Genomic DNA, 13,510 nt, shown 5'->3' on the forward strand with positions numbered 1-13,510 from the left:
TTAAGAGAGTTGGTGACCCTTCAGTCTGTAAAATCCAGCCCAGACCCTCCCTCCATAAGGACCACCGGGGATTCACATTCTTATATAAAGTTAACCAAGGTTCTGTATTGGTCTTCAGAACTTCCCAACATACCAACTTTGCTTTAAAATGGTTTAATTACATGATCAAAGTGTTATGCTTGAGAGCCAGCCTTTTGGATTCACATCCCTACTCTGCCATTTACAAGCTGTGTAACCTTTGTTAATTAACCTCTCTGAGACTCTGTTTCCACCTTTATGGGACAGGGATGGAAGAATTTGTTTCATAGAGTTGTCCGGGTGAATGATGAGTTTATAATGTCTGTGACAGCCTTAGCAGAGTATGGCACACAGAAAATGCTTAGTCATGAGACCTAATATTATTTACTTAATTTTCAAAATGTTCCCATCCATTCCTCTAGAGAACAGGGGGTCAGATTGAAACCAAAGAGAACCAGCAAAGGGCACTGCTTTGATGAATATGTAAGCTGGAGCCTGCTTTATGCCCTTCATTAAGCAGCTGTGGGCCAGATTCTGAGTCTCAGAAGCTGAACCCTCTGGTTTTCATACTTCCTCTTGCATTTCACAAATAGTTTATGGCCTTCTGTTTCGAAACAGGTGCCAACATTTTTTTCTTTATCTTGGTTAGCTTCAGACTTGTTGTCTCTGCTTTTCCCAGCTGGATCTGGCGGTTTCTTCCTTCATCTCCCTAGTAGGCTGAGACAGGAATTATTTCAACATATGAAGCATCTTGTTCCCACCATCTGGTTGCTCTTACAGTTAATCCAGTTTCCCAGACCTGAGACCCATCTCAGAGTTGCAGGTATTAAGCACCAGTGGCTTGTCACCGCACCACACCCCCACCCCAAATATTCCCCCAGGATGCTTCCAGAGGACAGTGAGACCTCACCCCATTCCCCCCAACTTGAGTTACCACACTTCCCTTTCCAAGCCTTTTCCACCCACAAACTCCCCATCTACTGCCACATTTGGCCTAGAATCTAGATCATAGGAATAAGCTCTCCTCTTAGTCTGTAAGTCCTTGAATGCCTAACAGCTGATTCCATTCACTTCTAGGAATCCTGCCTTAACGCCCAACTCCCAAACTGAGCGTTCCAGGCTCAGACCTAACTTCCTCTCTGGGCTTGGGTTTGCCCCACACCCAGGCCAGGGTCTGGGAGGATCCTGACACTCATGGATATACATCTGAAAGGATGTCTACCTGGGCCTAAGTCCCAATATTGACCATTGATCAACAACACGCTGCCCAGACCTCTTGTCTAATTGGAAACCTGGCTCCAGTTGTTGCCTAGGTTACAGCCAAAGGTGTCAGAGTCTTCCTTAGCTCAGAGGCCCTCAAAGATCTCCATGGCCTGAGCAGTGGCCCAGTCCTGCTCCATCACGATTCCTCAGTCTGCTGCTAGTTCCCACTCACCCTCTTCCCTCGCCAGCCTTGAGCTGTCCCAGCTTGCTTTTGGACTGGCTTGTGCTAAAATAAGAACTACTGTGCAAGTGTAGCAGCCTAAAGAGCACCACACCCAAAGTCTCTCTAGCACTACAGGGGCTGATAAGCCTCTTAGATCTCGAGGACTGATACTGAGTTCATCTCCATGAACTCTATGAAGCAGAGGAAAAGATGAGAAATGCTCCCAACCATTCTTCTCAAACTGCAACACCCTCTACCTGCTTAGTTTATCTTCAGAGCCTCCTGATTCTAAAAAGTTCAAATGTCAGAAATCAAGTAATAAACTAAATCGTACATTATGATGCTCAGAGAGACTTTATTTCTTTTTTTGGATGGGGCGGGGATGATCAGCTGATGCTCAGGGACTTCCAATTGCCTCTGATTCCTCCCTATGCTTCAAATATGTCATTAACACTCCCCAAATATAATTGTGATTGCCACTTGACTCATGCTTCTGAAACAAGCCTGAAGCAAAGGCTCTTCATTCACCCCAGATCTTTGGGGAGCTCATTTTAAGCTCACACATAGGCCCTCTGGCCTCATCTTCAGTAATTAGATACTATCTCATGCTAGAAGAAGCATTCTAGGTGAAAAAGATTTAGGCTTTGAGTTATGCTTTTGAGGTTTTCTTTTTATCAGACCTTCTTAGGACCCCAGAAAAATCCATTGCTCAGACTAAGTGTTTAGCAAAAGAATATAATTGCATCCTCAGAAAAATCTTCTCCGTGTGACTCAGTTTGTCACTATGGAGACAACAGAGCCTTGCTTACTTTCAAGTTTTAATACCACCTCTCACCCCCTCCCACACACCTAGGAAATGGGGTATGGTTCTCTTGTGGATGCCCAGGTGTATATTCCTTAGGATGTATTCCTGATGAAAAATTTCACTGACCTTCCGTTCTCTTTATGCATGGCTTTTGGGAGTGTCACACCATTTTCTGAGCTAGATGGCCATCTGTGGATCTGAATTCCCATCTGCTTTTTCATTACCAGGTGGCAGAGGGGTGACCAAGACTGGAGACCATAGTGGGGTTTCCCATGGGCTCAAATCTCCATGGGGGGATGTCAAAGGATCCTTGTTTGTATGACATCATATTCATTTTCAAATGAATATCTTCATGACTTTATCTTCGCAGCTTAAAGAGTCACCTTGATGCCGACAGAGTCAGACAGAGCAGTGTGTGGGTTAACCCACCAGTCTCAGAGCACTGAGAATTCTCTTCCTTTCCTCCTATCTGGCTCATCCGGGGCCTCTCCTTGTACACTTGCTAGAAACGTTTTCTTCCTGTTCTCTCTTTGTAATGTGGTGCTAGTCACTTTTCTTTTTAATTTAGCATTTTAAAACTCTTCAGTATCATTTTAAACTCAGACAAAATTTGCAAGAATATGATAAAGAACTCCTGTATGCTCTTTACCCAGACCTACAAACGTTTAACGTTTTGCCACGTTTGTTTTATCAACCATTTAAGAGTAGGTTGCAGATATTATGTCCCTTCACCATTAAATACTTCAATGGGTATTTTCTAAAACCAAAGACATCCTCCAACATGCTATGGAATAATTATAAAGTTCAGGAAACTTAACACTGATACAATATTATCAATTAACCTATAGTCCATATACTAATTTCACCAATTGCGCCAATAAAGTCTTCTATAGGTATTTGTTTTTCTGGACCAAGATGGAATCTTGGACCCCTTGTAGCATTTGGTTGTCATGTGTCTTTCATCCTCTTTATCCGGGCCAGCTCCTCGGCCCAATGGAATGTTTTCTTACTTTGAAACTTGACAAATTGAGTCTTTGTTCCTAAACAGCTTTCTGTTTCATCAGATCCCTGCACCTAGAACTCAAGTGTTTCTCTAGAGATGATTTTCCGCTTATTCAAAACAGTGCTGTCTCTGGCCCTAAAAGGTTAGACCAGTGTATGTCAGTGTGCAGAACAAGATTACACTTGGCTGCACTGAATGTGTCCCAAACCGCTGCAGTCACATCTCCTCTGGACACAGAGGGCAATCTGAACAGTGAGGTTTACAATTACTTGTTGCTAGGACCACATCATTCTTGAAAGAGCAGAAATCTTTTATGTTCCCTTTCCTCCAGGCAATCTGGGATGAGGTGATGTTTATAGACCAGAGTAAGTGACACCAGAACTCAGCAAAAGCCAAAAAAATAGCAGAACGGGTGACAGAATTGGTGACTGTTTGAGCAGTGTGATTTATACTGAGTAATGATTCTCTTCCAGCAGATCAGCTCCTACTACTAATGTTCATTATAAATAGACAGTGGCTGTGCTTCTGACACAGAGATTGATCAACAAAGGAAAATTATTTCTAGAAAATATTATTTCTAAAATATCTGTCAGAAAGAAATTAAGAATTCTATAAAATCCTTACTTTTTCTCTTTTTAATTTTGTATGAATGAATTTTAAATTGTGAAGAAGTATGTGAATAAATGCTCTCAGTCTTTACATCAAGAAAGGAAATTTCTTTTGAAGTTTGGTACTTCATTTTTATAGAGAATGTGAACAGAGCTCCTTCTTTCCATCCCTTTAGGGAGGAAAAGAACAATTGTCCTGTCATGCTGAAATGTGGATTTGATGCTAACCTGTCAGCATGCCACTAGGGTAAAAATATTTTTGTTGTGTGTTACTTCTCTGAGCTCCCCTGGTACAAATGTGCACATATTTGTCAATCAGTTAATGTAGTCCTTTGAGATCCTTGGGTATGGCTCACTTTAACTTTGATTCTCCTTTGCTCAGAGCGTCCTTTTAGTGCCGTAGAAGCAAGCTGCAATTTTGAGGAAGATCTCTGCAACTTTTACCAAGACAAAGAAGGTCCAGGCTGGACCCGAGTGAAAGTAAAACCAAACATGTATCGGGCGGGAGACCACACTTCAGGCTTAGGTAAATCAGTCTGTTGTGTGGGATGTCATGTTGAGGGTTGGGAGCGGGTAGTATTCATCTCCATTAGCCAGCCATTCTCACCAGGACACCAGCTTGAAAAAGGGAGGTGGGTGTGGGAGCAGCTGTGAAGAAGCAAATACAATAGGTAACCTTGTGTCTGGCCATTTTTCAAAACTGGAATTCAAGTTGCTTTGCTAGCAGAAGTATTTACCAGTGAATTAAATAGTCAAACCTTTGGAAATTATCTTGCTCTTCACTTTAGGTGGAGAAGTACCTTTAAAAAGCTATTAGATTCCAATTATATGAAACATCCAGAAGAGGCAAAGCCATAGAAACAGAAAGCAGATTAGTGGTTGCCAGGAGCTGGGGAGGGGGGATGGGGAGTGACTGTTTAATGGGTATAGAGTTTCCTTTTGAGGTGATGAAAATATTCTGGAAGTAGATAGTGGTGGCAGTGCAGCATTGTGAAAGTACTAAATGCCACTGAATTGTACGCTTTAAAATGGTTAAAATGGTAAATTTTATGTTATGTGTGTTTTATTGCAATAAATAATATATAGTGGGGCATGAAAGCTATCACAGCTGTTGGGAAATTTTGGATGGACCTACAAGGAGCTCTTAGAAATCAGTCTGAGTTCCCCTTATGTGAGGATGACCTATCTCGGTAAAGGGAGCCCTTGTGAAGCCCACTCCAGTAGAGACTGGTGGAAAGAGCTTATTCTCAAGGGGTTAGTGTCTAATTCATTTATTCAACAATTATTTATGTACTGGGCACGGGGGTGACTTAACAGAAAGCTGATGAAGCTTGTTTCAGGGCCCCTCACGGACGCGGGGCCCTTGCAATTTCATACTTGTAATTTTGTATTCTTTGCTTAGGGGTTGGCTAACTTGTAGAATTACAGAATAAAAACCTATTCTGACCCTGGCCAGCCTAACCCCTGGGGGATACAATAGCGAACAAATCAGGCATGTATCCCACCCCTGCTGGCTGACTGTCATTTCAATAGGCAAGAGAAACCCTAAACACACATATATGCAGATAGGCTCAAGATTACCAGCTGTGGAGTGTGCCGAGAGATGCGAAGAGTGACCTCTGAGAGAGAATAAGGAACCACATTTTGGGTGGGGAGTTTATCTGCGTGGCTTTTATGTGTGTGAGCAGGAGCAGCCCAGGCAGAGGGACCAGCATCTGTGAGGGCTTTGAGTTTGGAAAGAACTGGATACTCCCAGGAGTTAGAAGATTAGAGTGGCTGCACCTGGGGAGGAGAGTGAAGGAAAATGAAAGTAGAGAGGGAGGAAGATCTTGGGCGCGGCAGGCCAGGGTAAGCAACTGGGATTTTACTACAAAGGAAATGAGAAGCCATTGAAAGGGTTTAAGTAGAGAAGAGAGGGATTAAATTTAGGTTTATAAAAAGATTGTTCTGGCTGTTGTATTGGCCACCTGTGTTAGTCTGCTTGAGCTGCCATAACAAATACCATAGACTGGGGGACTTAAACAACAGAAATTTATTTTCTCACAGTTCTGGAGGCTAGAAGTCCCCAAATCAAGGCACCATTGGGGTTGGTTTCTGGTGAGATCTCTCTTCCTGCCTTTTCCAAAGCGCCTTCTCATTGTGTCTTCACATGGCCTTTCCTCTGTATGTACACATGGAGAGAGAGAGAGAAAGAGAGAGATCTCTGCTGTCTCTTCTTCTTATGACACCAGTCGCATGGGAGTTAAAGCTTCACCCTTGTAACCTCATTTAACCTTAATTGACTCCTTAAAGGCCCCGTCTCCAAATACAGTCACATTGGGGGTTAGAGCTTTAACATATGAATTTTGGGGGACATAATTCAGTCCATAATACCACTCATGAAATAACCAAAGAAGCTTTTCCCGGATTAAATAAAACTAAACTGTATAGCAAAGACTGAGGCACCCAAAAGAAAACTGATAAAGGAGGATCAAAAAAGGGAAAGGAAAAAGAGTAAGGTATTATTTTTTTTCTTTCTGCCCCAGCTTTATAGGACACGTAATTTAACATGGTGAACTATTTTAAGTTTACCATGGGGTTGGTGGAACCTGTGGGAGGGCAGGTTCTTGATCTTATTTTTTCATGTTATTTAGGAGAAATTGGGGAAGATCAGATCTTCAGCACCTGGGAGGGTCTGTCTAATTAAACACCTGCTCTTTAGGATCAGGTTTAACATATGAACAAGAGAGTAAGCTCTGCTCAGATACACAAACCACCCCCCACCCATCACCCCCCAAGGACTGCCAGGCCCTGTAACCTCTCCCCCTTCACTGGTCATTGCAGGGGTAAGAAGGAAAATCTTCTCTGGGTCTTGTGTTCTCTATGACTCAGTACTACTCAGCCTAGTTGTCAGTTGGTTGTCCAAAAAGTGGGGAACCCCAAGATGATTTCATCCGTTTTGTTTCATGAAAAGTGTAAATCCTAGGAATTCCCTGGCGGTCCAGTGATTAGGGTTCCATGTTTTTACTGCTGAGGGCTGGGGTTCAATCTCTGGTCGGGGAACTAAGATCCTGCAAGCCACACGGCATGGCCAAAACAAAAGAAATATAAATCCTGATTGATGACTAGAATCTGGACATATGCAGTTGGAAATCTGTACAGGTTTACTTAAAAATGGAGAAGGTTTATTAGCAATAGAATCACACAGATATTTTCGATATTTTAAATGCTTTCTATCATTTAAAGCCTATAGAAATAGTCTCTGTTGGCAAACTCCACTGCTTGAACCAAATTTTCGCACTTGATAATCTGGGCTGAATTATTTAGGTTTTTCATTGCTGATGCACTGAATGCTTTGTCCTATTTGCAGGGTATTTCTTGATGGCCAACACAAAGTTTACGTCTCAGCCTGGCTACATTGGAAGGCTCTACGGTCCCTCCCTGCCAGGAAACTTGCAGTATTGTTTGCGTTTTTACTATGCCATCTATGGGTTTTTAAAAATGAGTGACACCCTAGCAGTTTATATCTTTGAAGAGAACCACATGGTTCAAGACAAGATCTGGTCTGTGCTGGAGTCCCCAAGGGGCGTTTGGATGCAAGCTGAAATCACCTTTAAGAAGCCCATGCCTACCAAGGTACAGTAGAAACTTTCTGCAATTTTCAGTTGCTAAACTGGGTTAGTGAATTTCTGTTTAATTATTTTCAACTGGTGGTGCGTTGTTTTTCTTCTGTTCAAGCTGAGAGCCCCACTCCCACACCCTATCCACAGCCGTGCGCAAGTTATATCCTTCAGTTCTTTTCAGTTTTCTGTCTCTCAGAGTCATGGTCACCTAGGGAGTTTGCTTGTTTAGTCCGTAGATTCCTTGAGGATAGTCCAAAGACAGAGAATATGTGAATAATCCAAGTTCAACAGCTATACTTTAGTTCGAAGCCACAATTCACATGCACACGCACACGAACACACACACACACACACGAATGCTAGTACTTTCAAAATGTGAAATCAGTGAACCTGGTTCTACATTGAGGCTTTAAGGTCAACAACCTAAACCTCTAGCTGAACACAGGATGGGGAAACTCAGTAAAATATGAGAGCCAACCCAGACAGAGAGAATTTAAATAAGGGAACCATCAGCAGCGTATTTGATAACAATAAGAAAACAAAGAGATCTTTTCGTGGGGAAAATACAAAAGAAAACTGTGATCTTCTGAATTTTACAACTCATAAACTTAAACTTAAGCTTTACAGGTGCAATAAATTCTGTCAACTAACCCAGATGAAATTAGAATGGGAAAATCCATTTTCTTTCATTTGTCAGTTGGTCAGAAGATCTCTCTCATGTACCCTCTGTGCAAAAAAGAAGCTAAAAGAAGGTCCCTTCCTGCAAACAGATGCCTCACACGATGGGAGCTCAATAGATATCACTGAAGAATGGATGGGTCAGTTGATCATGTTCATCAACTAGGAATTACCCAAAGTCCAGGCTCCCCAGGGAAAGATACATACCTAGCAGAGCAGTAGAACCTTCTTCATAAACATTAATGGCCCAAACTTCTCTTAGCTATAACCATCTGGACAGAACCATAGCTTTGTCTATAACTTCCTGTTAAAGAAATTTTGTACACCATTCCCATCATAATGTTGCTTGGTTACTCTTAGTTCGTTGGAATACCCACCAAAGCATGATTAAATCTTTACAATGACTAATCAAAGATCTTTGAAAATATTTACAAAGTTCTTTTTCATTGCTAGGCAAGAAGAAATTATGATTATAATGACATGGCAGCCTCCTTGACTTACTGATTACTAAAAGGGTCAAACCAATTTATGATACCCGTAGCAGAATATAAGCACACAAGTTTTATCACAATCTTATAAGCACTGATGGTACTGTTTTTATGCTGACTAAATAGGTTGTTGTAAGTATCCCCTTCTTAATCCCATCATATTTTGGTCACCTGACTAAACTGAGAGATTTGGCTCATCCCCCTGAGCAACAGAGGAAACAAATTGATGTTTCTGGTGCCAAGTTCCAACTCCTAGCCTAGGCTTATGTTTTTTAAGCCTATTTCCTAGCCAGTTCCAAACATTTCCTGAATGAGACTATCTTTCTATAAATGTCATCTCACATTTGCAGCATTTTTGCATTTCCTCTTTGATCTCTTAGTCCTTCCCTGCACCTCTTAGGGATCCCAAAGGCTTACATTTTTTCCCCATTACCAATTATTTAACTCTCTCAAGTAGCTATGGCAACACACACACACACAGAGCAAACATGCACCACACCCACATAATCAGAGATACACCAGATCCACATAATCAGGGATGCACCAGAAAATAATAGAATTTTTGTTGTACTCCACACCCTCTGTTGCTAATGTTTTAAAGACAGGAGAATATAATAAACATTTCATTCATTTATTTATTCCTTAATTCAACCATAATTTATTAGGTATATGCTCAGTGCAGGGCATATAAAGATGAATGAGGCTCAGATCCTACTTCTGAGAATGAGATCACAGATGATAGAACATTAAGATACAGATACGTAAAATAACTAACAACAGTACAATCTCACTGTCTCACAGAAGGGCTATATAGAAAAATAGAGGAGTAGTTCTACCAATTGGACATATAAAAACTAGCGATTAGTAGAGGCCCAGCTGAGCTGGTGCTCGGAGGGTTAAGGTTCAGGCCATGCTGGATTCTAACTCCTGCTCATGCCTCCCCCCACCCCACTCCTCCCTTCTCCCCAACGCTTAACCCTCCCTCCCTGCCCCCAACCCGCCCCCCCATCCGCTACTCACAAAACGTGGGTGTTAGTAATCTGCCTGCTCCTCAGAGTGAGTCTCTGCTCTTACCTGACTTCCATGGAATGGGAGCAAGCCCCCCAGCAAATAAGGGTGCCCCAGAGAATTTGCCCTTTCTTCTTTGGCTGACTTCCAGCCCTCCCAGCAACCACACAGATCCTCCCCAGCCACTTCGGGAAAACTGGATCTAGACCCAGTGGGGGCAGAGAAATTCTTATAGCCTATTCAGGGATTTGTCCCCAGTGCAGGTGAGGAGATGGTAGGTACAGTTCAATGCCAGAAAACTCTGGACACGTATCTGAAGGTGGCCAGTAGTTCTTGGCAGGTCCCTTCTAAACAGAACCAGCTCAGAGAGTGAGAGAACCATTTGACATCCATAGAGGCAGCATAAAGTAAGGCGGGAAACTAAAGTTCACTGACTTATGTAACACATACAGGTGGAAACAAACATACAAACAGTATCTCAGAGAAGGGATAAAATGAAAAGCCAGAGTTTCCCTTAACCACCCCTGAACTCAAACTCCAGTTCTACTTCTTTTTCTAAAGGGTTTTTCCTGATTTTCTGATGCTTTCCTCTATAATTCTAAATATTCTATTTCCACCTCATTTCTTGCTGCATTAACCTTAGCAGTATCTGCTGACTCCCTGCTATGAAAGATAAGAAATTTAGCTTATTTACACTATTTCCTTTTCTTTTCTCTCTCCTCCTCACAATTTTTAGTTATATTTTTAACTTTTCTCTTGGTTCCCTTTGTAACTTTAATACACCTAACCATCTATTTTTGGTTCCATAAACTTTAGGTAGTGTCCTTTGACATCCCACTATGTGCAGTGAGTGCATTTTCACCCCTCTATTTCCCCTCACCTCGCTTGCCCGCTCCACCTCTCAATTCTCTCAGCTATACAATTGCTTTTACACGGTCATGGCTTAAAACATTTATATTCCTCCAGTGAAGCCTTCAGTGCCTTGCCAATGGCAGGATTTCCCAGTATGGGCCCCCTTGGCATTTAGAAGCGGACAGTTCTGTCTTTGTGGGGGGCCATGCCTCACATGGTTGGGGTTTTGACATCTGCCGTGACAGCAACAACCCAAATTATTTCCACACATTTCCAAATGGCCCCAGAGGTGCCGTGCAGTTCTCAGATGAGAACCATTGCTCTCTAAGCTGATTCTGCAAATTGAAATTAAGAGCCAACCCCACCTGCAGTCCACGCCTGCCACCTCCGATCTGCGCTCTGCCCAGAGGCAGAGTGATGATGAGGAAGCCTCCCGTGCAGTGATCCCCTGGCTTCCCGTTGCTCTGCGGGAAAAGGCTCTCATGCTCTGACATGATCCCCTCCGCAGCTTGGCCGCTTACTCCCTCCATTCTAATCCCATTGCACTCAGTTCCTGGAACATACTGCCCTCTCCCACTTTGAGCCCTTGCACGCATCTCCTCTGCCTAGACTCTAGTTAATTCAGTCACGGCTTGAACGTCCCTTCCACAGAGACCCCTCCTCTGGCTCACTGCCCAGAATAGGTTAGGGTGCCCTGGGCCTCCTAGGCCTCTCCTGCGTCGTCTTGGAGACAGGATAGCACAGCGATTAGGGATAATGACACAAGAGTCTCTCTGGCTTCAAATCTCCACTCTACTACTGAAATGGCTTTGCTATCTTAGTTTTTTTCCTTAATTGAGGTATAATTGACATATAACATTATATTAGTTTGAGATGTACAGCATAATGATTTGGTATATGTATATCCTGTGAAATGATCACCATAATGTTTACTTAACATCTGTCACCTCACACAGTTACAAATTTTGTTTCTTGTGATGAGCACTTTTTTTTTTTATTTTTTTTTATTTTTGGCTGTGTTGGGTCTTCGTTTCTGTGCGAGGGCTTTCTCTAGTTGCAGCGAGCGGGTGCCACTCTTCATCGCGGTGCGCAGGCCTCTCACTATCGCGGCCTCTCTTGTTGCGGAGCACAGTCTCCAGACGCGCAGGCTCAGTAGTTGTGGCTCACGGGCCTAGTTGCTCCGCGGCATGTGGGATCTTTCCGGACCGGGGCTCGAACCCGTGTCCCCTGCATTGGCAGGCAGATTCTCAACCACTGCACCACCAGGGAAGCCCCCGATGAGCACTTTTAAGATCTACTCCCTGAGCAACTTTCAAATACACAGTACAGTGTTGTTAACTATACTCACCATGCTGCGTGTTTATAAGTTTACAGTTGAAGAAACTGAAGTTTCAAAAAGTTAAAATAGTCCTATTCTTGCTGTCGCATTGCCACTGTCCCCCAAATTCCAGACAAAATCCTTAACAGTTATACCTCAAAAATACATCTCGAATATGCCCACTTGTGTCTCCCCAGCCACCTAAACTGCTTCGTATCTTTCTATCTGGTTTTTCTGCTTCCACCTTGCTCTCTCTACGCTCTCATGCAGCCACCAGAATCATCGTCTTGAAACAGAAATAGGATCAGGCCACTCTCCTGCATGAAACTCTCCTGTTGTCTTTAGAATAAAGCTCCATTCCCTCCTGTGGCTTATGAGGCCATGCATGATCTGGTCCCCGCCTCCTTCGCTGACTTCATCTCCCTTCACTCTGCCCATGATCACATAGTCACACAGTGCCCATAGTCACACCGGCCTTCTCTCTGTCCCCTGAGTCCCAAGGCCTTTCCTTCACCAGGGCCATTGCACTTGCAGTCCCCTCTGCCTGCAATGCCCCGCCCCCATCTATCCTATGTCAAGCCCCGTTCTCAATCTACTGTCCCAGTCAAACGTCTCCTCTTAGAAAGGAACTTCCCCGACCACCCAGTCTGTAACTGCTTTTCCCATCCCCAAGTTATTCCCCATGATATTTCCTAGCTTCTTTTGTGCATAGCATTTACCCCAATCTGAAATTGTCTGATTTGTTTGTCTACTTGTTCACTGTCCATTTCTCTTTTCCCATAAAAATATAACAATGAAAAAGGAATAAGTAAAAGAATGAAAGAGTGGACTTTCTAAGGCTGGTAAGTGGCAGAGCTGGGGTTTTAACCGTGGTCTATAGACTGTCTGAAGCCTGCCCTTTGCCGCAGGTATCTTTGGGTGCTCAAGGTCTCCATCCAGTCTTGGGGAAAGCCTGTTCTTGTGCAGCTGGAAAAAGTGAGGCTCCCAACGTGCCTTGGGGCATAGGCACCGCCTGTTATTTTATTTAATTCTCACAGCATTCCCGTAAGGGAGGTAACGTATCTCATTTTAGTGCTCTTGGCATTCTAGAATACAAAGTTAGACTAACCCAAGGTCACGTTCTACTAGCAATGAATGCCTAAACTCAGAGCTCACTGAATGTGTGTCACTGTTGTGGGGAAGACCCTTCCCTGTCTCTGCTTCACGTCCTCACCACGCCATTCCTAAAGCCGGTCAAGTGTGAGTGGTCAAGGCCCAACTCACCGAGAGTAAATGGCTGCCTTTTCACACCTGTTCCCTGGCTGGGAGCCTTGTATTTGAATTTTGACTACACCTGGCCTAATCCCAATCCCGGTGTGAATTTTCACTGGTGGAGATGTTTGGTAGATATGTTTGAGTATCTGTGCTGCACAAAATAATTACAATAATCTCTTCCCTTCACATTGCTTCTTAGTATAGCCTGCTTTCATGAACATTATTTTCACCTCTCAGTGAGTTGTCATGTGAGACCAGAGCTGAGAGGAGTGACGGGCAGCCTGGACAGAACTGTAAAGTCAAAACTTTCGGCCTCCTTCCCTTTGTTTCTCCTGCCTCGATCCTAATCCCTACACACTAGCTCACCTGTGCCTTCCCGGGTACCTCCCACTCTGGATGTTTCTTTACCTTTATTTCCATATTAGTTCTTACCCAGACCATTTTAAGGAC

The 13,510-nt window shown here is 43.3% G+C and overlaps 1 protein-coding gene across 3 annotated transcripts in view; it reads left to right on the forward strand.

Moving 5' to 3' along the window:
* MAMDC2 (MAM domain containing 2) overlaps nt 1–13,510 on the forward strand; it is a 175,593-nt gene that overhangs the window by 104,144 nt on the left and 57,939 nt on the right. For all 3 annotated transcript variants that reach the window (XM_036856677.1, XM_036856676.1, XM_036856678.1), the window contains 2 exons: nt 4,243–4,386; nt 7,210–7,475. In XM_036856677.1, the coding sequence (XP_036712572.1) occupies nt 4,243–4,386; nt 7,210–7,475 (410 nt within the window). The remainder of the gene's footprint in view (nt 1–4,242; nt 4,387–7,209; nt 7,476–13,510) is intronic.

The sequence above is a fragment of the Balaenoptera musculus genome, chromosome 6 (assembly GCF_009873245.2).
Source record: "Balaenoptera musculus isolate JJ_BM4_2016_0621 chromosome 6, mBalMus1.pri.v3, whole genome shotgun sequence".
Lineage (NCBI taxonomy): Eukaryota > Metazoa > Chordata > Mammalia > Artiodactyla > Balaenopteridae > Balaenoptera > Balaenoptera musculus.